We start from the raw sequence: 26823 nt of genomic DNA, 5'->3' as shown, positions 1-26823 counted from the left end.
GTAGCGTAAGCTTTTTTTGTTCTTCAAAATTTATTACACATTTCCATATATGCCTCAGCTGAAGTTCTTGAAGGTGAATTCGAAGAGTTGTACTTTTCAGCATGGTGGCTCTTAGCTCGGTTCTTTTCTTCCTGCAAATTGTGAAGGGATAAGCGTTGACATACAATTTAACTTGCATACATCCTTGCTTATAGCATGTTAGGTGATCTATCATCGATCTGACAACGTTTGACATCTGAAGAGGGGCTTACTTAAAAATACTCGCTTACAATTTGCTAGGTGTGAAACAAAAATTAAAATTTAATTAATGCACACCTACCGGTGTTACGACCATGCTCTCTAATAACATACGCAACTATGGGCAAATCAAGAAGCTAAAGGCTACAAGTTCACACAGGCAGTAAGTCAGCTACTACTAGAAGTATATTCCTTATTAGCACTGGTACCAATATCAGTTGCAATGGTGCCTAACAACTGGAGTGACAAATGGTTTGCGTTTTCCAGCCTGTCTAATGGAATTAAAATATATATGGCCTCCTGCTCTCTATCCTGTGTCCTGCGGACACTTTCTATGTGTCCGCCGGTAAAACACCATTCTTCACTAACTAGTCCAAAATGCAGGGCGATCATATTTGGTTTTACGGAAGTTTTAAAAATCGCCCGTGGCAGATTCTAAAAGGCGAATGTTAGTAGCAGGAGAAATCAAAGCACATATTCACCTAATTAAAAAAATTTACGTATTAACTTCTTATTTATTTACTTGACGGCATATATCGCAATTTGCGAATTGTAGCTGGTGAGCTTCTAAGGCCTATCTACATGACGTGAGTTTCCAGGATGACACTAGTTTCGAGCTATTTCTCAAAGTATGGAACGCAATATATTTGCGTTCTAGTTGCTTTTGTGCTTCAATGTATAGAAAGCGTCTCGGTAAAAAATAAGCGGAGCAACAACTCAAATTTACTGCAAGTTTTATGGCGCATATCTCCGAAACGGCATCATTCTGGAAATTCATTCGAAGTGAATACGCCTTGCAAACTCACGGGCCACAATTCGTAAAATACAATATGTGCGGTAAAGTAATTTAAAAGATAATCAGTGAATTTCTGAGAACTATTTGACTATGTGTTTCGAGTTATTGGGCACGTAATGTCCGCTTCTGGACAATCAATATCAATGTGTAGAATAATGTTAGCTGCAACAGGCTATCTTTGATAATTCTATGAACCATTAAAAATGATCACCCCCTATATTTTTTTTACACTCAAGTGGGGATTAGGAGCTGCCGCACGCGCATTAGGACTGCGAGCGATTCATCTTAACCTTTCATGTCATGACTGAGCACAGAAAACTTAGACCACGCTTGTAAGGATCAGAGGCAGCCAGAACAATAAATCACTTCGTACAGATGTGTCAGTATTCGTGATATCAATAAGAGACCGAAATATTTCTGCATTGAATTAGGTTAATAAATCGAATGGTCGGTCTTCGCAAATTTAGTATTTTTCATTTTTGAAGAACAGATTTACTTTTCTTATGTGCACAACCACACATAAAATTGGAGCGAAACTGTGATAGGCTTAACGTGGGCACATATAGTAGAATAAAACCGTGTTTTCGCTTCTATATCACGGCCCTTTAAACTCTATGAAGTATTTCGAGTGCCTGTAGAAGCTGCGTCTTTCGTGTGAATGTTCATTTAAAATTTTAATTGACAATACTTGAGAATTGTAATATTCTCAAAAAATTTCCTGACACTCACCGATAGGAACCTTGTTGTTTATTATGGCAAAAGAAGATCGTTTTATATTGGAATATCACTTAAGAAGATTCAATGATCAATTCGATTTGTTGTTGGCATCATTTCACTCGTATTCGGGCAGACCTGTAAATCTGCCATTCTCGCACCTTTTCATAACGCACTTTCTTCCGTTCACAAGAGTGAACTAGTAGGCACAGAGGTGCATGCTTTGTTAACTTGTGATTCTTCAGCATAACATAGCTAGGAATATTTCTTTTGAGTATGTGACGACATCGCTTCCGATCGTAAACTCAGTGCGAATCTACCTACTAAAGCTGTTTTCTTGCAACTCTGCTTGGTTCTTAACGTACATCACCATTCGGCGACTTCATCACCACTGCAAAGGTCGTCTTTGTAAAGTGGGGCGCCGACGCCACAATATTTCATGAACTCATCCACGCATTTCGGGGGCACCGCATCTTTGGCTGTTTCTTTCGTCCACAGGATGCATTCTGAAAGCGAGAGTAGTTCGTTACGCGTATGTCTACAATTCAAATTAAAAAAAACGTCAAGAACTATAGGTGAAACACACTCACTCAGATATAGGCCAAAGTTTCTGGGAACACTGGTGCTACGGGTTTCAAGTTACTGCTACGAGAAAGTAGATTGCAACAAGTTTGAGACATATTATTTGCCTGCTTTACAGCGGTAGCTCTTTTGGAGGCACATCGCGATGTTTTCAGCGCCATTCATCCACTTGGCACAGAGCAACTCAACAATTAGGAAAAATAATTATGAGAGGGCGCACTCATCACCAATAGCACAGATTCAAACGCCAGATATCCGTGTGAAAAATTCGGTATCCAAACGATTCTGTCCTTTGCATGTGATGTCGGAACCCAAGCTAATTGGTTTTCGTAGCTCAGGCTAGCGCAAATGAATGAAAAATTGGCGAGGGTACCTCTTCCTAGACCAAAAACAAGAAAGGGGCTGGGAGATGTCGTAGAACGCTGTGGTATAAAGTTTGTAAACAGGGATAAGGTGCCTCAGAAAGGCTGGCCAACGTTTCGATAGGAGGACCTATCTTCGTCAAAGGCGGCCTCGTCAAAGGCCGCCTTTGACGATGATAGGTCCTCCTATCGAAACGTTGGCCAGCCCTTTCTGACGCACCTTATCCTTGTTTACAAACTTTATACCACAGTTTGCCTAGACCAGTCATTTGCTTTTCACGAGGTGAAGTCTAAAAGCAATTGCTTCAAAATGAAGTAAAACTGTACGAGGCAAATTAGACAGAGGCAGCACTCGAGTTGGTTTTTCCCAATATGTCTTTTCACTATAAACGAGCCAAGGCTTCACAAGACGGAATATTGAAGTGATCAAGAGGAGCCAAACAAGCACCGGGACATGGATTGTTCAATCCCTTTCAGTGTGTGTTTAAATGCATCTCCCCATGGCATTTGGAACAAGGTATCCTGCTAAAGGAAAAATAAACTATTAATGAGGGAAACGAAGCCGTGAGCGAGAACGCGGGAAGGCCCATTCCTATTGTCAAGCTGTAGTTACGGCCGAGAACCGGACAGGTACTCAACTGCCATTCGCGAAACTCTTATTTGTGTTAACGTCTCCTCAGGAAAGTGAGCAAAACTGAAACACAACGATACCTGCGAGCATCGTCATTGGTCTTTGCAATCTGTTGTGGGTACCAAATGCCATCAGCTGTTTATAAGCGACTCTACGTACAATGCAGCATAACCGTTTCTGCTGCCGTACATCCCAGAGCGTGCGCCACTATTCGAATTATCCACATTATCGAATTGAAGATCTATTCCACTATAGAATCGGTTAAATTACTCTAAATAGAATTGATACACGCAGGTGCGCCTTTCACCGAAGGAAAATTTGTAGCATATTCAGGTGGTGGTTTCAGAGCGCTCTGGCCTTGCTACGATAATGGTTGAAGAATGCTCTAAGGCTGCAGTACAGGAATAACCGGGCATGGAAGTAGTGCATCTCCTTTGTAATCGTCACTGCTGTGCGCCTATGCTAACAGAAGCACTGAGTTACTATTTGGCGTGCACTCTGTAGAGAACCACAGCGCTCTAACACGACCACTCTAGTGTGCCATTAGCAACAATGGTGAGGCACTGAAACAACGTTCATCGCACAAACACGAGCAACGTAGCCGTGTACGCCCTGCTTCGTATGCAATGTTCTTCGTCCTCGCAAATAACATCCTCTCTAAGCACCAAAGAGAAAACGACCGCAAAAAAACTTACACGTAATAAAGAAACTCATAAACCGAGAAAGAAAGAAAGTTTCACAGTATGTTTGCGGGCCTAGGACGGCTTGCGACAAGAACAACATCTTCCTGGATTTATTCGTTTCAATATATTGAATGTAAGATTTTTCGCGCTTGTTTTCTCTTGGCAGTTTAGGGACGATGAATTTGCGAGGACGGAGTACACCGCGTACGACGGAGGGCGTACACGCGCAAGTTGGTTATGTGTGCGGAGAGAACGTCGTTTCACTGCCTCGCCACTGCTGCTAACGGCATATTCTAGTGGCCGTATTAGAGCGTTCGGGTTGCGCTCCAAAGCACACGCAAAATAGGAACTCAGTGCTTCTGCTAGCAGTCTGCCTTTTCTAGAGGGCCAACAGCGAGCCCATCATGGATTGGAAAGTGGCAGCTGCCGTGGAACCACTTCATGGCGAGAACTTCAACTCATAGAGGCCGCTCGGAGCGATATAGGTAGTCTCCTCTCGACCGCTGTTGTCAGCTTCTATACTTCAATAGCCAGACTTGTGAGCCATCAACGAAAAACTGATGGCAACGACGTCTATACGTGAGAGGGAGCACACTCCCTTTTTTTCAGGTGATGGTAATCGACGCAGAAGGGCAGAGTTGGATTGTTCTTCACTAAAACTACAGATGAAGCCCGCAGGCTCTTCGATGGCTTGATAATTTTCTGACGCGGCATTTATAGAATCGTTGCTTTACGGCTTCTTTTTGCTCTACAGATACAAATTGCGGGCCTTTGCGGAGTGGTCGAGCGCATTCTGCTGTTTGAAGTGGTTGACCAACTGGTGTTGGTCGACCACTGCGCAATGATTTATCGTTAGAGCAGAGATTTTTTCGTTACGGGATACTTTGAAACTGCTCCTGTTCACATATGGAAAAACTCAAACTGATGCGTAAAGTTATCTTAAGAACTAACGAGTAGTAGCGCGAAGAGGGAACTAAAAAACGAGAAGGCACAAACTAGTGCACGCACGTTGCATTAGAAATCAATTAAATGTGAGTGGCGATTAAGCCTTGTTGCTGGCTCATCTTGAAACGAGAAAAATGTATTGCGGACAGGGAAGAAGGACACGAGCAAGCACAAACGCACTACCTGTGTGTATTTCATTGCGCTATCACACGTTCATGTCAACATGAACAACTAAGAAGCCCGCATTTAAACTCTCATTGACTTCAGGACTAAGGACAACAGAAAGCTGAGCCAGTTGGTAAGGATTCAATATGCAAGAAAAGGTGAGACGTGCAGACAGGACACAAGAGAGGAGAAGTGGACAACACAAACACCGACTATCAACTTCAGTGAGCACTGAGGCGAAAATAAAAAGAAAGAAGACACAAAACTCATCTGCGCAAACTAAGAACTAAGGTCATCGTGAAACAGGCCGCTGCATACTAAAGGACGAATGCATTGCTGGCTTTCACGGTGTCTTGAATCTGTGGGAACCTAATGCCTTTTTAAGTATTTCTATTTCTCGCCGGTTTTAATAAGCATGACCTTGGATTGTGCCACACGCAATCGAGCGATTATCCTTTCGATACAAATTTGACTTTCTTGTAGGAAATGATTATGCCTAGGCGACACCTTTCGCGTCTGCGGGCGTTATAGTGCCGAAAGAAATCATGACGCTGGAGTGAGATGGGACGCTCACTCGGCTTTCCAGTACATTCAAGGCATGAGCCGAGGATCCTCCATATGCGATGGTATGTGTGTGTCCACGGACACCGCTGTTGACTCCAATCTGATGAAATGACTGCGCCGTGCTGACGTAGGAAGTCCTTGACGAGGATGACGCACCAAGAGCATTACAACAGGATTACTAACCTCACCTGGAGTGCCTGATTTTTATGAATGGTGAATTATGAAGTTTAATGCAAACTATGCAATACATTATTATGACTGCGCTGTAGAATAAGACTGAAGTATGCCTGCCAGGCTAGGATCCTAGCTCCACGAGCTCAGAAGACAACAGAGAAAGAAAAGCGACGGCAAGCCTAAGGCTCCTAGAGAGATAACAATGCTTGATGTGCAGATCCCCACCCGGGTTTTAACGTGACCACCTACTATCCAAATTTCCAAGACTTCAACTACAGCCTGCAGTTTCTTTAACATCGCGGAGAAAGGTCCATTTATCACAGTAGTTGGTCCCTGTGTCATCTGAAGTGGCAACCATGTGGCGTCGAAAGGCCCGTCGAGGTGGGCTTTTTTTTTTTTAGTTTTGCACTGCAGCGAGGTCATGGCGGCGAATCGCAGCTGCGTCGCGTCTGCCCGCTGCTGTTAGGTGGCGTCTTCCTTTGCCGTTATATTGTTGGCTTCGAGGCTTTTTATCGACGGCAAGGTGCCGTTCGTATTTCGTTGAGATGGTTCTTGCAGCGTCTTGAATAGCGGCGGAGGATCATCGTAATTTCTACGAACAGCAAATGCCCCTCCAACCACTGATGCGTAGAGTTTTTCCGATGAAGGCTAGTTGACTTGCACTGGCTAATTTAAATGTACAAATGGCAAAATTACAAGCTGCACAAACTAAAGACAAGCGCTGCAGCGCTTGTCATGTTTGTTTCTCTGCATCATTGTCTGCCTTTTCTTGGTGCTGCTTGTGTGTTACATAACCAATAATGCATGCCAACTCTTTAGACTTTCGGTATGGTTGGCATTGCGTCGACAATTGATGGCATGGTAAAGGCCAAGGGAAAGGGCGTGGCGGTTTCCGCAGAACTACTGCCAGGTGAAAGGTAGGTGCCAGGTAGGCGGTGATATTGCCTTCTCCTTCCCTTTCTTCTCGACGCGGTGCATCTACGGCGGAGCCTTGTCGTCTCATCTCCAGGCATAGGCATTGGCAGGACACGTGGCTCGGATTTCCGCTGTGACAGCATGGCGGCCGGTGCGCTGCGGCGCTCAATACTTCTGTTGCCTTCAGGACTGTGCTCGGTTTGATAGGCGAACGTGTTGGCTAGGGCGCAGCTAACGGCGCAATAGCGGCGATCCTGGCCACAAACTAGGGCTTGGATGGTGAACGGAATGGCTCGCGGCAGTGACGTACCGCATTGCTTCCGGTTAAGCGGTGCTTCTGTAATTCGTCGTGGAAAAAGTGTGCAATTGAAGCCACTTGAGGCTGCTACGAAGTCAGCCTGCTCTGGACGCCTTCCCGCACAATGGCCTTGACGGTGTGTTGGTCTTCCCAAGCACTGGAGAAGACTTATGCTGCAAGTTCAACAAAGTCGTTTACCTGACAAAGACAATGACCGCTTGCGAAAATGTACGGGAAGATTTAGCCAACTGAAAAAAACAACCGTAGACCCAATATAATCTTTTCATCCAGTGAGGTGGAAAGGGCGCCCGACGAGCTTTCTGTCCTCTCTGGATAGTGCGAGCCTGCGTGACGCTGCTTGCACGCCTTGCCGTCAAGTGCTGTGGCAGGATTTGGACATCTTTTAGCGCATTCTTCTTGAAATATATGTCATGTTAGTTCAAATGAAGGTATCGCGGAAAGCCAATTCGGAGCTTTCGTGGCAGCGGTAACTGAACTATCCGGAAATTTCTCTTGCCTGCACAAACATGGGACGCATATCATCGGCCGCGGTATGCGCATGTGTTGCGAACGGTTCTGGTTGTATGTGCGTTTCCAAGACAAAGAGGAGTGGTATGTGAGAATTTTGAGGGTAAATTAAATATCTTCTCACTTCGCCGAAGAATTGAAACACAAGAGTGCTCGTGCGCGGCGAACCTCACGCAGCCCCGAAACAACTCAGAGCCACTCGTTACAATATATTTAGTCAGCATCAGTAATCGTCCTCACGCAGCTCAAATATAGTAGGCCTGAAATCCCTATGCCTTAACCGCGTAAGCATCCTGTCAGTATAAGGGCGTTGCTTGAAAAGCGATCGCTGGCGTTGGTAAATTAGCTCGATACATATAAGCTTCGGGTTTCGGCATTGCCTTCTAACCCTGTAAAGCAGTGATATCTAAAGGAGATCGCCTAAATACAATCCGACGGCTAATTGTGACGACACAATTTCCGTATACCTAGCGAGTGCCTCGTAGACTATGGAGCGAACAAGAACGAACAAAGAAAGATTGATTTTCATCCTGTACTTTATTCAAAGAAAAGAAACAGCGGCTAACGCCGAAATAAAACGTCGCATGGCTCTAGCACTGGTTCGAATGCTGACCCAATCCGCAGCCGGTCGCTCCATCAATCGTCAAGTTTCATTCACAATGCACGAACTGCAACTATTACTAACCAAATCTATTTCATTCGTGCGAGGAAGCTTTGTCCAGCAAATGACGTAGTCGCGCAATGTATGTGGACATAACAATTCGAACGCTTGTCAAGTCAACAGCACAACTGATTCCACAGCAGAATGGTGCCCACGCTGTAAGGATAGTCTTGTATTTCACAACTACTCATCGCTGCTTAACCACAGCGTTGAAATACAGTGGGAATCCTGCATAAAAATTACATTCGGGAAACAAATTTTCAGAAATGCCCAACTAATCTCGAAGGCTCATTGTAGGACAAAACACGGGCGCCCACAATACGCTCTGTGGAACGTCAGCAGAAACTTTGGCCATGGCGACTTAATAGGTGGACTGAAGAAATAAATTAAGATGTAATTAGCCTGAACACGTTAATTATTCACATAGACATTTCCATTCCCCGTAGAAGTATTCACTTTCTCATCGACTAAATTAAATATTTCAAAACTTGCTTCAGGAAAAAAAGAACACCCTGCATATTAGGCGTGGGGATCCTATCGAATATGTCTCTTATGATATTGTGAGTATGCAAGTTTGGTATGTGATCTGTGTCACGTCGCAAATAGAAATATTGTATATAGGGCATATGCTAATTTTCGAAAATGAATGTTTTCTTTGTTCGTACACGGTTCACCACATCTATTGAACTTAATTGGAATCCTTTCTCTTCATTGCATTTACGAGTAAGTCTACTTCAGAAAATAAATTGAAAGCTGTGCGCCAAAAAAAAATCAACATTTTTTTTAGTGTACTCACGGCGTCCGTTGTACGGAATGTCGAGGATAGCGCAGTTCTCGTAATCTGTGTAGTAAAACGTCGCCTGGTCCGAGGGTGCATCGTCTGGAGAAAAGAACAAGCGTAGCGCTGAAGTATGCCAGTGGAACACAAGCATTCATCGCATTCCGCGCTCTATAACACTCCACGCAATCTATTCCCTGAAGCAAACAAAAAGTTCATCTAATAATTCCAGTAGACATAGCAATTGGTATAATTAGGAGCTAGTCGGTCTACTAAAATAGAAATTAAACTTGTGAACATATGCAGAGGTTGCACCAAAAATATCTAGCGTGTTAAAGAAACTCGGCTGCCCGAAATCGGCGGTGTCTCTTTTAGCCGCGGTGCTGGTTCCGGATGTCATGCCCCATTTGAATTAATAATGGCCGGCGCCAAGACTATCGAGAAGGAAAAATAGCTCGGTATATGAAATAAGAATAAGGAAAAAACGCAGGAAACAAATTGAACAAATACCGAAAGGCAGAAGGTAGTTCTTAGTGGCGAAACATTATTTAGAAAATCGGAAATTTCTACTGTTTAACATGTTTGTTTTTTTTTAATGCGAAAGGCATATAAGGCTGATGAAGCGCAATATCCGGCGTAGTTCTTGATGATCCAAAAAGTCATCGAACCCTTGAAGCTTGGTGAGAGTCGAACCCACAACCATTGGTGGGTGTTGAACCCTCGATCTTTGGCGGGAGTCGAACCCATGTGTTTTGGTATTTATTAAGGCAGAAATAATTATGCTGCAGTAAATTGTCAAGGTAGGTAACTATAAACGGTAAAGGCCTCGACGATATACTTAATATACAAGGTGCTGTAGTAAATATCTTGGCCTAGCTTTCCATAAACTACTCGCGATTTCACATGTACCTTACAATTGGAAAATCGCAAAGGTAATCCCGATCCGCAACGGAGGCGACAAAATATTACCTTCAAATTTCACACCTATTTCGCTAACTAGCGCATCATATAAACTTCTCGATCACATATTCTTGAAGCACAGGACAGTATTCCTAGACCGCATTAATTTTTCTTTCCCAACCAACACGGTTTTCGCACTGGTCTATCGACAGTAACTCAACTAACAGAACTAGCCCACGATCTTGCTGTTACAGTTATTAACCGCGGTCAAGCTGACTTGATTCTGCTCGATTTATCAAGGCTTTCCACTGCGTATGTCACAGCAAATTAATACCTAAAGTGCAAAATGTTCTTGCTATAGGATAGCTTTCTGCTCGGATTAAAGGTTTCTTAAGTAACCGCTCACAATTTGTGGTTTACGCAAAAATGTTTTCTAACACGGTCGCAGTAACATCCGCAGTCCCTCAGGGGTCTGTTCTTGGGCTATTGCTGTTCTTACTCTATATTACCGATATCACCGCAAGCATCAATTGCAATATAAAACTATTCGTGGGCGCCTGCGTCATATAGAGAGAAATTATTTATTATAGTGATCTTAATAAATTAATTGATTATCTAGAAGTGATTATTAGGAAGCATGGTCCCGATGCGCAGTTTGATCCGGCCAACAGGACAATGGGACAGAGTACAAAAGGACAGATTCATACACAAGATAAATGAGACCAAAAATAAGGCAAAATTAGGTCGACAGGTACGGCTTCATCCGTACCGCATGCACTACTTCAGGTAGGTGCTTAAGTCGACTACTGCTATTGTGAGTATCGGGAACGACCTCGTAATTCCCGTCGCTCAGGCGCCGGATAATTCTGTGCGGCCCAAAGTACCATCTTAGGAGTTTTTCGGAGAGTCCACGACGGCGTATGGGTATCCAAACTCATACTTTTCCGCCGGGAGTGTAAAAACGGACTTGTGTTGAAGGTCGTATCGTTTTACATCTTGGTCTTGCTGAATGCAGACACGTACGCGGGCTAGCCGTCTGGATTCTTCGGCGCACTGAGTAAATTTGTCAGCGTCGGCAGGTAGGTCGTCAAACTCGTGCGGCAGCATGGTATCTAGCGTGGTGGCTTCGTGACCATTGACCAAGCTGAATGGTGTCATTGCAGTAGTTTCCTGTCGGGCGGTATTCTAGGCGAATGTTACGTAAGGTCTCATTCCTGCTCTTATGTCCTATGTAGACATAGGTGCGTAGCATATCTGTGAGGGTCGTATTAGGACGCTCGGTTAGCCCGTTCCTCTGGGGATGATGAGCGGTTGTTTTCCGGTGGCTCGTAGCAATGAGTTTAAGAAGCGGGTCAAGAAGTTCGGCTGTGAAAGCAGTTCCCCCGTTGTTGATGACTACTTTTTGGGCGCCGTTTCTAAGCAAGATACTTTCAATGAAAAAATGAGCTGCTTCGCCTGCTATGCTCCGCTGTGTAGCTTTCGTCTACGCGTAGCGCGTCAAGTAATCGATGGCAACAATGATCCATCTATTCGCAGCTGCAGAAGTTGTAAATGAGTCCAAAAAATCCATTCCAAGTTGGGCAAATGACTGACCTGGTACCTGGACCCAATGTAAGAGACCTGCGGTCTTGCCCGGAGGCGCTTTGCACCTTTGGCAGTCCGCACACGCTTGTACGTGGCGTTTTACACCAGCGGGCAGCTTCGGCCAGTAGTACCTGCTTGCCGTACCGGTATCACTTCGAAAAGAATTACTAAAAGCATGCCACCATGAAACCACCGCAGGTCATCTAGGCTACACGAGAATGTTGTCGCGACTCCGATGCAAGTATCACTTCGAAAAGAATTACTAAAAGCATGCCACCATGAAACCACCGCAGGTCATCTAGTCTACACGAGAATGTTGTCTCGACTACTATGCAAGTATACTTGCATCGGAGTTGCTATAAGAACAAAGTGCATGTACTTGTTTATGGTGTTCCTATAATGGCTTTAGTGGATACCGGAGTAACTGTATCCGTAATGAGTCTCGGTTTTAAAGGTCGGTTGGGGCGCAAAGTAGTATTTCGGTGGGACCAGGCTGCAACGTTTTGTGGAGTAAACGGCGAGTCGTTGCGCCCTGTTTGTGCGTGCACTGCTGAAGTATCCTTGGCTGGTGGAGTTTTCGCGACGGAATTTGTAGTTATTCCCCGATCGACGCACCAAGCGATTTTGGGCATCGACTTATTGCGACAGTGTTGTGATGGCCATGTTTCTTTCGTGCTCTTAAAGGAGACTTGCATTCAAGGTGAACTTTGTGTATCTGCAGATACTGTTGTGCCCCCGTCCACCTCTGTGTTCGTGCCGGTTTTATGTCGCGGGGAAGTTCTAGACTGTTTCGATGCCTCCGTAGAGGCAATGCATCTAAATTGTGTGAAGAAGCACGTTTTTGTCCCTCACTGTGTGGTATCCATCGGCAACGGGCGTGCTCGCTTGTGGACAGCCAACTGCTCGGCAGAACCCGTCCTGCTTCCAGCTGGCTTGAAACTCGCCTACTTTACAGAATACACGTCTTCGTCCGTAACCGTACTAACAGAACCGCCGTGTAAACCTGCTGATCTTCGCCACGTCTTAGACAAAAAGCTTCTCTCTATGATAAACAAGTCGCTCAGCACAAGGGAGCGCCATACCTTGGTGGATACGCTTTCTAAGCATCTGTGAGTGTTTTACTTTGCGCAGCCGGGCAAAGCGTTCTCGATTCCCGAGTCACGAACACGCCATACTATCGACACGGGATCTACGCGCCCGATCAGGCAACAGCCTTATCGCGTGTCGCCTAACGAGCGCAAGATAATCAGGGAACAAGTGAGTGACGTGATGAAAAATGGGATGAGTCCTCGAGTCCTTGGGTAGCTCCGGTCATACTCGTCAGAAAGAAAGACGGTAACTGGAGATTTTGCGTCGATTATCGAAGAATAAACGCCGTGACTAAGAAGGATGTCTGCCCGCTGCCCCGGATTGATGATGCAATTGATTGCCTTCATTCGGCCTCTTATTTTCTTCAGCGTACCTGGGCTCAGGATACTGGCAAATCCCGATACACCCGGCAGACAAGGAGAAAACAGCCTTCATAACCCCGGATGGATTATTCGATTTCAATAAGAGGCCATTTGGGTTGTGCAACGCTCCAGCAACCTTTGAAATGTTCATGGACATAATTCTGCGAGAGTTAAAAGGGAACATCTGTATGTGCTAACTTGACGACGTTGTTATATTCGGGCGCGCATTCAATGAGCGCAATACGCGCTTGGATATTGTCCTCGACTGCATCAAAAACGCTGGCCTGGTTTGGAACTCCAAGAAATGTAACTTTGGTGACCATCAAACCCTTGGGCTGGGTCATCTTGTTGACAAAGACAGTATCAGGCCTGATCCCCTCAAGATGGCAGCTGTTGAGGCATTCAGTGCACTGCATTCAGTGGAGCAACTTCCTAGTTTTCTGGGTCTTTGCTCTTACTTTCGCCGATTTATTCCTGATTGTGCTGACGTCGCTTATCCTCTGACAAATCTGCTACATAAAGACGCACGGTTTGAGTGGACACCCGAGCGCGGTTTTGCATTTCGGCAATTGAAGTTCCTGCTGACCTCCCGAGCCTATCCTTCGCCACCTCAGTCCTACTGCGCCGACAGAAATCCACACAGATCCTAGTGGCGTTGGTCTGGATGCCGTCTTGGTCCAACGCTATGACGACCGTCAGCACGTGATTGCTTATGCAAGCCGCTCATTAAGCAAACCTGAACACCTATAAGCGGTGACAGAGAAAGAATGCCTAGCTGTAATCTTTGCGGTTCAGCGATTTCGTTCAAACTGGTACTGACGCCCATTCCTAGTCGTGACAGACCACCATTCCCTGTGCTGGCTCGTGAACCTTCACGACCCTTGTGGTCGCCTGGCGCACTGGGCTTTGAGGTTGCAGGAATATAATTTCACTGTTTCCTACAAGAATGGCCGAAAACATGCTGACAGAGACTGCCTTTCCCGTGTGGCGCTAACCACGACGGACTGCGACGCAGAGGATTTTGATAATCTCAGCGCTTCTGTGACATCCACTTTTCCATATAGTGATCCGTTCAAAGCAGAACAACGGATAGACACAAACTGGAGTCACTCTTCATTTCTGCCCATTCAAGTGCAACAAGCAGCTACTGTGTATGTCATGGGCTCCTGTACAAAGAAACTGCTCAAGCACGGGTGCCCGCTTCCTTCTAGTAGTGCCGAAGCGTCTCCGGCAAGCAGACCTTCAGGCTCTGCAAGATGACCCTACCTCCGGTCGCTTAGGCGCTGTGCGCACCCTTTATCTCCTTCAAGAACGCTTTTACTGTCCCCGGATGCGACATTCGGTTGAGTTATATGTCACCAGCTGCATACAGTGCCAATGTCGGAAACGGCCAACCACTGCCCCATCTTGTCTCCTTCAACCTGTGCCGCCTCCCAGCTCACCCTTTCGGCAAGTTGGAATTGATCTGTTGGGTCGCTTTCCGCAGTCACTTAAGAGGAACCGCTAGATAATAGTCTGCGCCGACTATTTCACACCCTATTTCGAGACGGCGGCTATACCATCAGCCACTGCCATCGAAGTGTCGCTCTTCTTACTTCTCGCAATTGTTCTGCGACATGGACCGCCTGGTGTTATCATAAGCGACCGGGGACGTCAGTTCACGGCGGATATCGTGGAAGAGCTCGTGTGTTTATGTAACTCGCACTTCAGGCAATCGACGCCATATCATTCGCAAATGAACGGCCTCTCTAAGCGCACTAATCGAACAATCACCAATATGCTTTCTATATATGTTGCTTCCGATCACAAGAATTGGGATGAAGTTCTACCGTTTATTACTTACGCCTACAAGACCGCCAAGCCCGATACACCAGCTACAGCCCCTTCTTCCTTGGATATGCTCGGCCGCCCCGGTATAAGCTCGACACTGTCCTCCCATTTTACTACCACGGCAATTGGACGCTCGCCGATACGCTATGCCTCGCTGAAGAAGCTCGGAGACTTGCGCGTCTGCGGACTTTGGCATCACAAGAAAGCTCCAAATCCCGCTAGGACGCACGACATCGGCCTGTTAGATATCACCCTGGTGAACTCGTTTGGCTTTGGACTCCAACAAGGAAGCGCGATTTGCGCCAAAAGCTGCTGGCAAACTACGATGGACCGTATATTGTCATCGACAAAGTAAGCGAAGGGAACTATACTCTCGCACGCCTCACGAACACTGGTAGACGTTCTGCTAGAACACAAGTCACGTATGTCGCACGGTTGAAATCATACACGCCACGACAAGCTAGTTGACTCGCCCAGTGGGCTTTGTCTGCGAGGAGAGGTATATGTTACGTCCAAGCTCGTAAAGGGGACGCGGGCATCAAGAAGAGATGGGAAGAGTAGAACGAAGACTGTGCAGGTGCCATTCCTGTATTTCGTAGCCTGCCGTTCCTGCTCTCACACGCCTAAATAAATCCATTTTCCCCGTGCTTGTAACAATATGTAAAAATGACACGTTTAAGTACTCTTTCTTCACGCTCGCAATAGCAGAATGGAACCAACTTGATACTCTATTACCATCATTGAATCATTATCTGAATTTGTGTGACAAATAGAAAAAACTGTTAGTGAATAAGAGGAACTATGGCATGTAGGGACGCGGGCACAGGCTGCTATATATGTTAGAAAATTTTAATAAACCTCCTCATTAACAGCAGCTTATTCGTATGCCATAATTATTATGAAACACTCGAAGTTTAATTTTAGTTGCTTCTGTTTTATTACCTGCCTCTAGTGACGCCTGTGCTATCGCTATTTTCCTTACCCGTTTCTCGCAAAGTGTCCTGCCTTCTTTTTCTTTTCTTCCTTTCTTTCTTTCTTTTAGTATTCCGTTTGATCTTAGCGTGGTATTACTTGTACAGTGTGTATAACTTGCATTGCTTATGTCGTTGTTTTTTACTACCAATACTTTGAATTCCTGGACTGTACAGATGAATTATTGTACTGCCCAACTTCAGCGCTTTTAAAGGAGAGCAGCAGTATTGAAAATAAAAAAAACAAATAAATAAAAATAACTTATAGGTAATTAAGACACACTTATCATCAGACTTTGGTGTTAATTAAGGCGAGTTTAGTTAAGGTACAGTCATGAAGGTATAGTTAGTTAAGCCACTGGAAGCCACGACCTTTGGTGGGAGTCGAACCTTCGACCGTTGGTGTAAATCAAGCCCATGTCCATTCGTTGTGTGCACCATGTGACGAACACCATTGGTCACGTCGCGACGATTCCGCTGACATTGCCACTCGAGTCAAGTGAACCCGCCAGTGATGCCACAGGACATCGCTGCGCTTCAGGTAGCCACCATGCTTTCGCATTTATCCACCTAGGGATAACTAAGTGCCCTTTACATATTTTCTTGATGGAATCGTTATTCTTGCACATTTAGCAACTCGTGTAATACACCTACTGCCGAAAATATGAATGCTGGGGATTTTGCGAGCCCAAACGACCATCGTATATTGAGGCACATCAATTGCCAGATTATTTGGACTACTTGTAAGTCTCTTAACCTGCACCTAAACCTATGTACATGAGCGTTTCTACATTTCACTTGCATAGAAAAGCGGCCGCCGCGGCCGAAGTCAAACTGGGGACCTCAAGCTCAGCCGCACAACGTCATAGCCAATATGCTACCACGGCAGGTAGCTCACTATTTTTTAATATTTCATTGTCTACGTTGGGAAGCCAAATGCCGAGCAGACCCCTTTGCAAAAGCCCGATAACTATGGAAGGTGAAGAAGACAAAATGAGATAATGATAAAATGTAAATGTTAATACACCAACTTGTCAGCGTCATCTTGGCGCTACCCCAACTTGGCATTCACAAGACAGTTGTATCTTATACAGCTAAGCTGTATATCTCAACTGCCCAATGGATTTCTCGTGTCGGTGGTGAGCACAAATGTGTATTGAAATACCGGTCCGACTCACGGCGTAGGTGAAGCGGGCTTCAAGCACTCCACCCCTAATAATAATAATAACAACAACGACAACAACAACAACAACAATAATAATAATAATAATAGTAATAATAATAATAATAATAATAATAATAATAATAATAATAATAATAAAAAGATGATTATGACATTATTCTAGTCCAAATGGATTGTTTGATGACGATGGGTACACTGGAATTGTTTGTGAACAGCGCACGTACTCACGAGTAGGACACATTGCCGCATACGGAGAGGACAAGATGTCTCTACAACTGTACAACCTCGACTCGCAAGAGGACAATGTCTGTGTCTGTGCCATGCAAACTAAATAAGAAATTGCCATATCACCACTTCGGTGGACTCCAGGCGCACTTAAGTGTGATTTACAGAAGCTCACATCCAGGCACCTTGCATTGCTTAGCCGTGATGACAATAGCCCTGTGATTGTTGTTGGACACATGAATGCAGCCATTTCAAAACCAGAAAATAAATGGTTCACTGAGCTCGTGCTAGAAGAATTTCGTTTGAAGTGACACACCCATCTGAGTCGCTCAACTATTCAACAACGGTCGTGTATAGATTTAACTTTGGCGAAGATTCTGCCTAAGGTTGTAATCGGACCAAACAGTCTATATCACAGTAATCACAAAGCTATTTTCACCACCAGTACGAAATGTTGAAAAGAAATACATGTACAGTTGTCTCGACCTGTGTGATGTTCCACAGCTTCTCTGTTCATCCACCTTCACCGAGAAATATGGTTCCTCAATTTTCTTTCTATTCTTTTCTTTCCTGTTCGTTTCTTAAATATATATTAACTTCTTAATATTTAACCTTTCTGCTGCTCAATCATGCATAAGGGTGAAATCAATTTAAGAAAACAATTGACATCTACTTAATGCGAACCATGCTTGCTTAGGAAGAGAATGGTTGTTATTAAAGATACAACTGCTCTACAACGATCGGTTATTACTTTGCGACGTGTTGCAAACTCATGCCGAGTGGAGAGGAAGGTTCGGTTTGTTGTTATAGCTAGTGACGCATGTTAGTGTCAAATAGGTACATTGAAGAGCGGCGCTTACACAGTGGCAACTACGGCTAATACCTTGTAACAGACACCGTGTAGCCCAAGTGGCACGCTCCCAAATTGGTGTTGGGGCGTTCATTGAAAAGCATCACGTACGCAGTACCCCGTAGCTGTAGCGCATAGACATAGAAACGTCCCACATTTTCCGGTCATTAAAGTCGGCCTCTAAAACGTTGATTGACGAGCAGCGCGTACACAGCGGCGCATACCGAGGGCCACGAACCGAACTTGGCATGAAAGAGTTTCACTAAATACCGACGCACATTACTTCGGGATTGCAGCACGTTTCAAACGCGTTGTAATGAACATGAAGTGGAAGCACAAGATCCGTAACACGGGACAACGGGGAAATGAACAGAGAAGTGAAGGAGAGTAGGAATCGGTTTACATGGACTGGCGTTAGGTGTCTTGCTTTTAAAATGGAGCAGTCGATCTACACTGTGATTTTGGAAGACCTGGTCCCGAACATCTCACTTCCAAGTTGACGGACAAAACCATCGCGCGCCTAGTGGTCACTAGGGCACATACCTTCTGGCACATACCTCATTGCCCAAGTGGCACATAGCCAGGGGCACATACCCAAACGCGCATCAGGGGCGTTCATTGAAAAGCAGCACAGATGCAGTGCCGCGTACCTTCGGTGCATACACGCAGGAAGGGCGCCCATTAAACAATCACCTTAAAAAGTTGACCTCAAGAAGGTTGATTGAAGAGCGACACATACTCAGTGGTACAAACCGAAATGGGCATCAAGGAGTTTCATTGAAGAACGGCGCCTACTCTTGCGCATGTGCACTGTACAGTCAGCTGACGAGTGAACATAACCATCTATGGGTATTTTGCGCCTACAGTCAGTTGTCAAGTGGACAAAGTAGGGAAAAAGGGGGAATTAGGGCTGACGGCGACTGACCCTGTGAGAGCCTCAGACTGCCAGTGCATAGGTACAACAAAGTAGAGCAGAAGATTTTGCAGGCTTACTATGCTGTAATATTCCAAGCAGCACACAACAGTACTTCTTGCTGCCTAAGACGCTACAACTACCTAGAAATACACTGAATACAACCAAGTGCATGGCCTTACCGAAACCATCTCTTTGTTTATGACACTAAAACCGAAGGTTAAGAAGAATAATATGCTGGCAACCTAGCAGGTATTATACGAACCCAACCTGATTGAATTATTTTTATCTAGTAAGAAAATATTCAAAGGCAGGATAATAGACCGTCCCTGACTGGGGCAAGTCAGGCCTCGCGACATTTATTAATATCTGCAGACCATCCCTCTGCATTCGGGATGGTTAACAATCTTAAGAATTGGCCAAGTTTTTAACTTTACTATCTTCAAATTTGAAGAATGTTCTTACACTTACTATATTCAGGATATGTCTACAAAAATATTCAGATGGTCTCCAGATCACCATTATAGAATACTGGGCTGAACTTGTTAAGCATTGTTCGCATTATTACATGGAATGTTTAGCTTTATGGGAGAGGCGGTCTGGTCAGTCACTACTGCTTTATGGATACTCCTAAGTACGTGGATTGTAACCCACTTGAATGACATTCACTTCAATTACTGCAGGTCCTGTCTGCTAAAACTTTTGCAACTATCCGCAGCGTCAAGGAAAAATAACCAAACTTACTCGCACCACAGCGCCATTTCATGCGACCGCCAACCATTTTGTGGGCGTTTGTTTAGGATACATCCTCTTCTGAATATAGTTTAGTAAGTTACGCGTGCACAAGCTTATTTGTAGGCAATAGGACCTGTGACATATATGCGTTGCGGAACGAAGCCCAGACAGTGGCATCGATGTCAATGAAGCCTCTACGAAGAAGGTCTCGCCAAGGCATGAGCTAAACAGAGTGATTCTTTTGGGTTCCACAGAATTATTAAAAAGCGTCTGCGGCAGATGACCTAAGACAAAGACAATAACTGCAACATCAAAATCATTGAGCATTTGACTATTTCATCTCTGTGCTTCTGTCTATTGCTTCTTTTGAGCTGATCTATGTTGGAAATATCGCGCGCTATGACCCTGCAGAAACCCTTTGGCGCAATCCATCTCAGGATGACTGTGGAAGGCAACGTACTTAGCATTGAATAAAACATTTGGAGAAGCTTATGGTTCTATGGCGGCACACTGAGTTAAAATACCCAGTGACCTTAGTTAGCGACAAATACAATGTGGCGCAGCTTCCTAAAGCGTTGGGCTACTGTCCATGGGAAAAACGTGTGATGTATGTTGCAGTGTGTCCAGCACTAATGCCCTTCCATATACGTTTTCGCCACTAGGATAAGTGCCGCGAACCTACCCTCTATCTGCGCACCCCTTCCCCACTCACCATTCAGGTTCTCGCATCAGGTAGAACTAACGTAGTCACAGCTTCTGGTTTTAGATGGAAGCGACGTTACTACTGCAGTAATGAGTGAGCGTGTACGAAGGGAAAATTAAGGAACCGAAAATACCGGAAGTGCAAGAACCAGAAACGGAAACCACGGGAGAGAAAAATGTGGAAGCTGAACTGGTGTGAGCTACGAGTGGGTCAACAGCCGCGTACGTCAAAGGATGGCTCAACTTCAAAAAAGCGGCTATGGCGCATAGATGGATGGGCTTCACCCTGCATAGGTAAAATTGCAAATGTTTTCCAATGACGCATTCGGCTGGTCGAGAATACCCACCATGAAGACGAATAACAGAAATGCAGTCGAGCTTTTCTACCGCTGCACTGTTCCTACTGCACACTGGCAGAAGTCGGTGTCGGAGAGGCTCATTGAACAGCAGCACACACCGAGCGCCACAAACACCGTACTTCAAGTCAGCGTGAAGAGATACATTGAACAGCGGTATATGCCCAGTGCCCCATTCGCAATGAACGAAGTCGCCGTCAAATAGCTTCATTGAAGAACAGAAAATAGGTGCACTATGGCACCCACAAAGTGCACCAAGTGGATCCAACTAGAGGTTTCGAATTCTGTTCCCTCAGCACAGCAGTCTGACGGACTACAAACTCCGCCTAGAGCGACCCAGAGGCGCAAGGTTGCCGGAAAAAGGTTAGATAGATGGATACATAGATAGATAGATAGATAGATAGATAGATGGATAGATAGATAGATAGATAGATAGATAGATAGATAGATAGATAGATAGATAGATAGATAGATAGATAGATAGATAGATGGATAGATGGATGGATGGATGGAGGGATGGATGAATGGATAGATAGATAGATAGATAGATAGATAGATAGATAGATAGATAGATAGATAGATAGATAGATAGATAGATAGACAGACAGACAGATAGATAGATAGATAGATAGATAGATAGATAGATAGATAGATAGATAGATAGATAGATAGATAGATAGATAGATAGATAGATAGATAGATAGATAGATAGATAACGAACAGTGCGTCTAGTTCGCTAACAATGCTTATCATATCAAAAGTATTTGTGTAGCCACTGGGTTCTTACCTGAGCCCACTGTGAATCGAATTGTGTCAGGGCTGCTTCCATTGAATACGTAGAACGCAACTGTCCGTCTGCATACAAAAATTAGAAGGATCAATAAATTAACATCCACAATGTGGAGCCGGATATTCTCGAACACAAGAAAAACCGAAAATATTTCCTTTTAAAAGCAGAATAATTGCTTCGATGTGGCTTGAATATATTGCAATTCAAATTTTCGTAATACCTCCTCCAAACTTCGTTAAATCGAACGCTGGTTTTGTGCTCGGATTGTTTTAATGGCAGGGTGGAGAATATTGACACGTGTACTTATCTTTATCGGGCGACCATGTTTTGCCGCCTAACAAATATTATCGCACAGCGCGGGACGCACCTGCATGTATTCGAAGTTTATGGAAAGTTATCGATGCTTCTATCTGCCATATGTTGTTGCCGAACCTTATGTTATCTGATTTTATCACCTGACGCGAATGGTGTAGAACTTTGTGGAAGGCACGCGGGTCCCAACGATTACTCTGGAAAATTCGACGATTGATGTATAAAAGCCGACGCGCTTGACCCGTTGAGCAGGTTTTCGACGATCGCCGACCGTGTTCGCCGCTATGGTTGTGCTATAAGTGTAGCCTCTTCTTGTGGGCACAGGTTCGCCCTATAAAAGTTTGTTTTGTCTATCACAGTATTGCTACTGCGTTCTTCAAAGTCACCATCACGTGAAATTTGATTCAGAAGAAATACCTTCCAAAGAAACAGCGCATTCGATAGGTATGTTTTTGAAATGCACGAATTCTTGGATGTAACGTCATAGACATCGGCATCAAAAAGTAGCTGTTTCATACACTGTAAATATATTTGACAGAAGTTGGTGATACTGTGACGTTAACATTCTCCTTAAAATATCTGCGTTAGGTATGCGTTTATTGCAAAATGTAGCATGTTACACGGGATGCTGGGGAAGCACATGAACTAAACATACGCAGATATATCTTTAGGGGCGGGGGAGGCGGGCTTGTGAGTGTGCTCGCACAACTTCGGTCAATCAGACATCGTTTCGCCCATAAATGAACTTGTCGTATACATGCTTGTAGATGAAGAAAGGTAAACTCACTTCGGTATGCCACCATGGCCTCCAAAAAACCAAATGTATTCGCCCTTCTTTTCTTCTGGTGCCAGCCACATTCTCTTCGCCGTCAGGCATTCGTATATGGTGTCGTTATCCTGGTCAGAGACCGCGACAGCGAATGGGAAGTTTTCGAAGATCTGCGTACAAGGCCAGGAAATGTGTTTATGATTGGTTATTCTAGAAAGTCATAATCAATAAAGTTGTTTGTGGCAGCTTATTAAGTATGCTTGCTACAGAAGATAGAGACAATAAACAGGCGAGCTTTCCTAGTTTCACGCCACGACATGCTTAAGTTGTCCATGTCTAGTGCCTGGGTATTGAATGCGTAAATAATGTAAGGGAAGTCAACGCGCTCTATTTCTCGCGAGTTGCAACCACGCCAAGCAAATAAAATCCATTATGGCGAGCATGAAGGTCCTCCACCAAAAAGGAGCATGCTAAAATCAGTTGTCGGCCGGAAACATGGTCTCAGGTGCGCGCCAGTTCTTTTCGCCCCACGAATTAATCCTTCTGCAGCCGTTGCCAATTTTGCTTACTTTAGAAGTTTTTTGCTTATGAAAGAAAGCTGTCAGCCACACTAGAGTAGGTCCTTCGTGCGTTAGAAGTGAGAGCGTTCCTTATACCATCGGTGGACGAAATTGAAAGTACGGAACGTCGTAACAAGTGTTTGTCTTACTATTGATTTTGCCCAGAAATAGCGAAATGGGCTCTTATTGCCCATAATAATGTAAAGCTCTTACTATTGAGAACAATGCTCAAAGAGATATCTAGGACTAGGAACAAAGGGGGTCGAATTAAACTGTTTTTGTCTCTGGTCGAAAGCCTAAACAACCAGTTAAAGCAGAATACATTTTTAATTCCTCATTACGTACTTCTTACGTTACGTCTTGTACAGCAAAATTGTCGCGCTTGCATCTGGCCGTCTTGTCTCAAAGTTCTGCGCTAAGCACTAGAAAGATGTCGAACCAACAAGGCTACAAGTGAATCTTTACAAAGTAATGTCAAAGTACCGCTCTACTCTGTGCGACCGGTACAAGGGTCAATAGTTACCTTGAAGCTGTCTGGAACATCGCTGGTTTCCTGAGCTGCTGCAAGCAGCAGCTGCAGAGCAATGACGTGAACAACCAGAAAGCAAAAGCGCTGCATGCTGTTTTACCAGAGTTGGGCCTACCGAAAGTAACATCGAACTGAGTGTCCCTTATATTCTCCGCGTTGTGGCACGGAAGATAGCAGACACCGAAACATATTGTCTCTTTTTGTAGAAAATTTCAGATGTGATTGTTCGTGTAAAGCGGTCCTTGGATAAAAGAAAACTCATTTTTCGTGTTATCAAAGAATCAAACATACTTTAATTAAATACGCCATAAGAAATTTCAATGTTGTATCACTTCCTCCTACTGATTCATTGCGAAGTACTTTAAAAGGCATATGGGAAATCCCTAAATAATGAAGCAATAGAAGATAATACTTTTCAATATCATATGTTTTGCATATTTTATTGTGATGGGCGTAAGTCCGTGCGATGATGATCATAACACTACATGCAGCTGTAAGAACACTTTTAATTAAAAATAACCCTTTGTTATATATTATTTAAAATATTGCTGCAGTATCAAAATCAAAAACAAGAATACTGCTCCACTACCTATAGATTTGGTTATATTTGAGAAAAAGTTGATTATGAGCGATATGCATCACTGCCACACAACTTATTTATATAGGGCGGCTCACATATCGCAGTGCCTGCATGTGCATCTTATTCCGTCCACCAGAATGACATGTACTTCGCGGTTGAGTGCTTAGATATAGAAAAGGCCTTGTCAAGGCGTTACGAGATAGTGATTTTCTGCCACACAAATATTGTTGTAAATATAAGTGCATATGACATGAAGTAGACATCCCATCACGCGAATAGAAAGAGATAACTTCACCTCTAAAAACGTTTTCAGCCAAGAATTTAATTAGAGGCAAAATGAACAGCTTCAGACAAACGGAGTGATATCAGCGACATGGGCCGAGAGAGAAACCGTAGTAGCAGCATAAAATACAATAAAAAAACAGGGTGTTGCGTTCAGGAATGCAAAGGCCTACGTAGCCTTCCCGACATGAATTTGATTAGGTTTTTTTATACCACAAGGCTTTTGTATTACTAGCAGCGCCACATGATATGTTTGTAAAATAAGCAGGTACTTTATTTTACCCCTTCTAGGGTATGGCGTTTGTTTTTGAAGAAGCTGAGGCCGGCTCACCGTACAAGTTCGTTTTGGCACACATGACAATTATCAATCTCTTTTAGAAGGCGGGGCGAAAAAACGGCACCTAGTGGGAAAAACCTAAGTCGGAAAACCCCCTAAGCAGCCTTAAATGGGTAACATTGAATAATATGGACCAATCAGGTTTTCCTTTTTTGGCGACATTTTTTGATGAAACACGATGAAAGGTGCGACCGGGGTACAAAAACGGTTGAATACCTTCAGCGACTATCACAATCATACACCTGTGCCAGATATTTCCGTTCGCTCGAGGAGGTCTGAACTACTACATAATTTTCAACTATGTTGTAACTAATACCCGTATTGCCACATTTGGCTGTCAACTACCACAAATTCTTAACAGACTGAATGCAAAAGGTGTTAACCATCAGACAATGCAGCACCTTTAAGGGTCCAAAGTTTTCTTTATTCTGTACAGAATGCAACTGAATAAGAGCCCTTCCGGTCCACTCCAAAAAAAATATTAAAGCGGATGACGCCTCAACGATAGTTCTAGCAAATAACCTCACATGAAGTGAGCGCTTGATGTATCCCTAATAACGCCGAGATTGCCAGGGCATGTCATCGTTTGAAAGAATATTATGGTGTTTCTGCCAGCTAGGTCTATGCACCAACCAAAGTCATTGCCTCTTATTGTGAACAATTTCTTGTGACGAAATTTCCAGAATATGCAATGGATGTCTCAGAAAATGGCAGATGCTCCGTAATGTTCGAAATTTTGAATGTTTACGTTCTTTAATAAGAATCACTTGGGCTTACTTTGCCACTCAAGTGAAGGCAATATTCTAGGGCTGAGGGGAGCACAGTAGGTTTCTTCCGCCTTTGTTCTAAAGGCGATCAAGTCATTTGTGCTGTTAGTTGCCTTTTATATTGTAGTGGACAGTACTAATAGAGCCCCGCGGTGGCTGAAGAAGAAACTGGACTTGCGCCATCAGGCATATAGGCTCGACGATGGCAGCGGCAACATCAACACAGTCATCTGTTTATTAAATGCAATTTTTGTTAGCCTCTTCTTCCTACAAGTTGGTGACGATGGACGTGATACCACAGCACAACTGTACAAATCTGCCATGTTTCTTTTCGACAGCATAGAACCGGCTGCCGACCAAAGATGTCTGGAAGAAAACGGAACGTCTTCCGTCGGCGCACTGCAACTTCCTGATTTATGGCCATCGGACTGTTCGCCCACATCGAGGCGAAGTTTCGTCGTCACCGAGCCCCATCTCAGGCGGCCAAGTATGACAACGTCGTGAGTACACGTAAACTGACCAGTGCTGCTTTAGTCCACGACATTTTGCTGAGCAGTACGATAGCCTTAAGCAGGAGTTACTACAGCGCCCCACTGACTCTCGGTCCCGACGGATTCAACAGCTCCTCTCATCGGCGGAACTTAGTGACAGAAAACCGACTTAGCTGCTTCGCCGCATGACACCACTCCTGAGACCCAGCCCATCATCAGCAGACTCGAAAATCTTTCAAGAGCTCTCCTGCGAGTGTCTACAGAACCAGGTATGCCTAATTTTATGTGCCTCACCTACTACGACGTCTGTCGAGGCCTTAGCGACGATGGCAGACCAGATTGTGGATTCTTTTTATTCTGTGATATCCACTGTTCACCATTGTAATGTACCCGTTGAGACACAAGCCCAGTTACTGCATTACTTTGAAGAACCACACAGCTCAATCACGCACCCGGCTGCCCAAGTAGAGGTGCTAACTAACCAGTTGGCTGCCTTATGCTTTGTGGCGACTAACCATCAGCATCGGGATTGCTCTCATGACGAAAACGTGTCACGCCCTGCGTCTCCGTCTATTTTTTGGTATCCCGCAAGATTTGACACTCGTGCACGGCAGTGCCGTCCGCCTTGCAACTTTCCTGGAAACATTCAGCAAGTCACTGATGATGGCTAGTT

The 26823-nt window shown here is 44.5% G+C and overlaps 1 protein-coding gene across 1 annotated transcript; it reads right to left on the bottom strand.

Moving 5' to 3' along the window:
• On the bottom strand, positions 1–23823 carry LOC142584211 (uncharacterized). The gene is made up of 6 exons (XM_075694369.1): positions 23688–23823; positions 22623–22774; positions 21521–21588; positions 9052–9135; positions 2113–2253; positions 1–131 (listed from the first exon to the last, which is right to left on the bottom strand). The coding sequence occupies exons 1-5, from the start codon at positions 23781–23783 to the stop codon at positions 2114–2116; spliced, it is 540 nt and encodes a 179-aa protein (XP_075550484.1). The 5' UTR covers positions 23784–23823; the 3' UTR covers positions 1–131; position 2113.
• Between the last annotated feature and the right edge of the window lie 3000 nt (positions 23824–26823).

The sequence above is a fragment of the Dermacentor variabilis genome, chromosome 6 (genome assembly GCF_050947875.1).
Source record: "Dermacentor variabilis isolate Ectoservices chromosome 6, ASM5094787v1, whole genome shotgun sequence".
NCBI lineage: Eukaryota > Metazoa > Arthropoda > Arachnida > Ixodida > Ixodidae > Dermacentor > Dermacentor variabilis.
The sequence above is the reverse complement of the archived record's forward strand: the minus strand, read 5'-3'. Positions and strand labels throughout refer to the sequence as shown.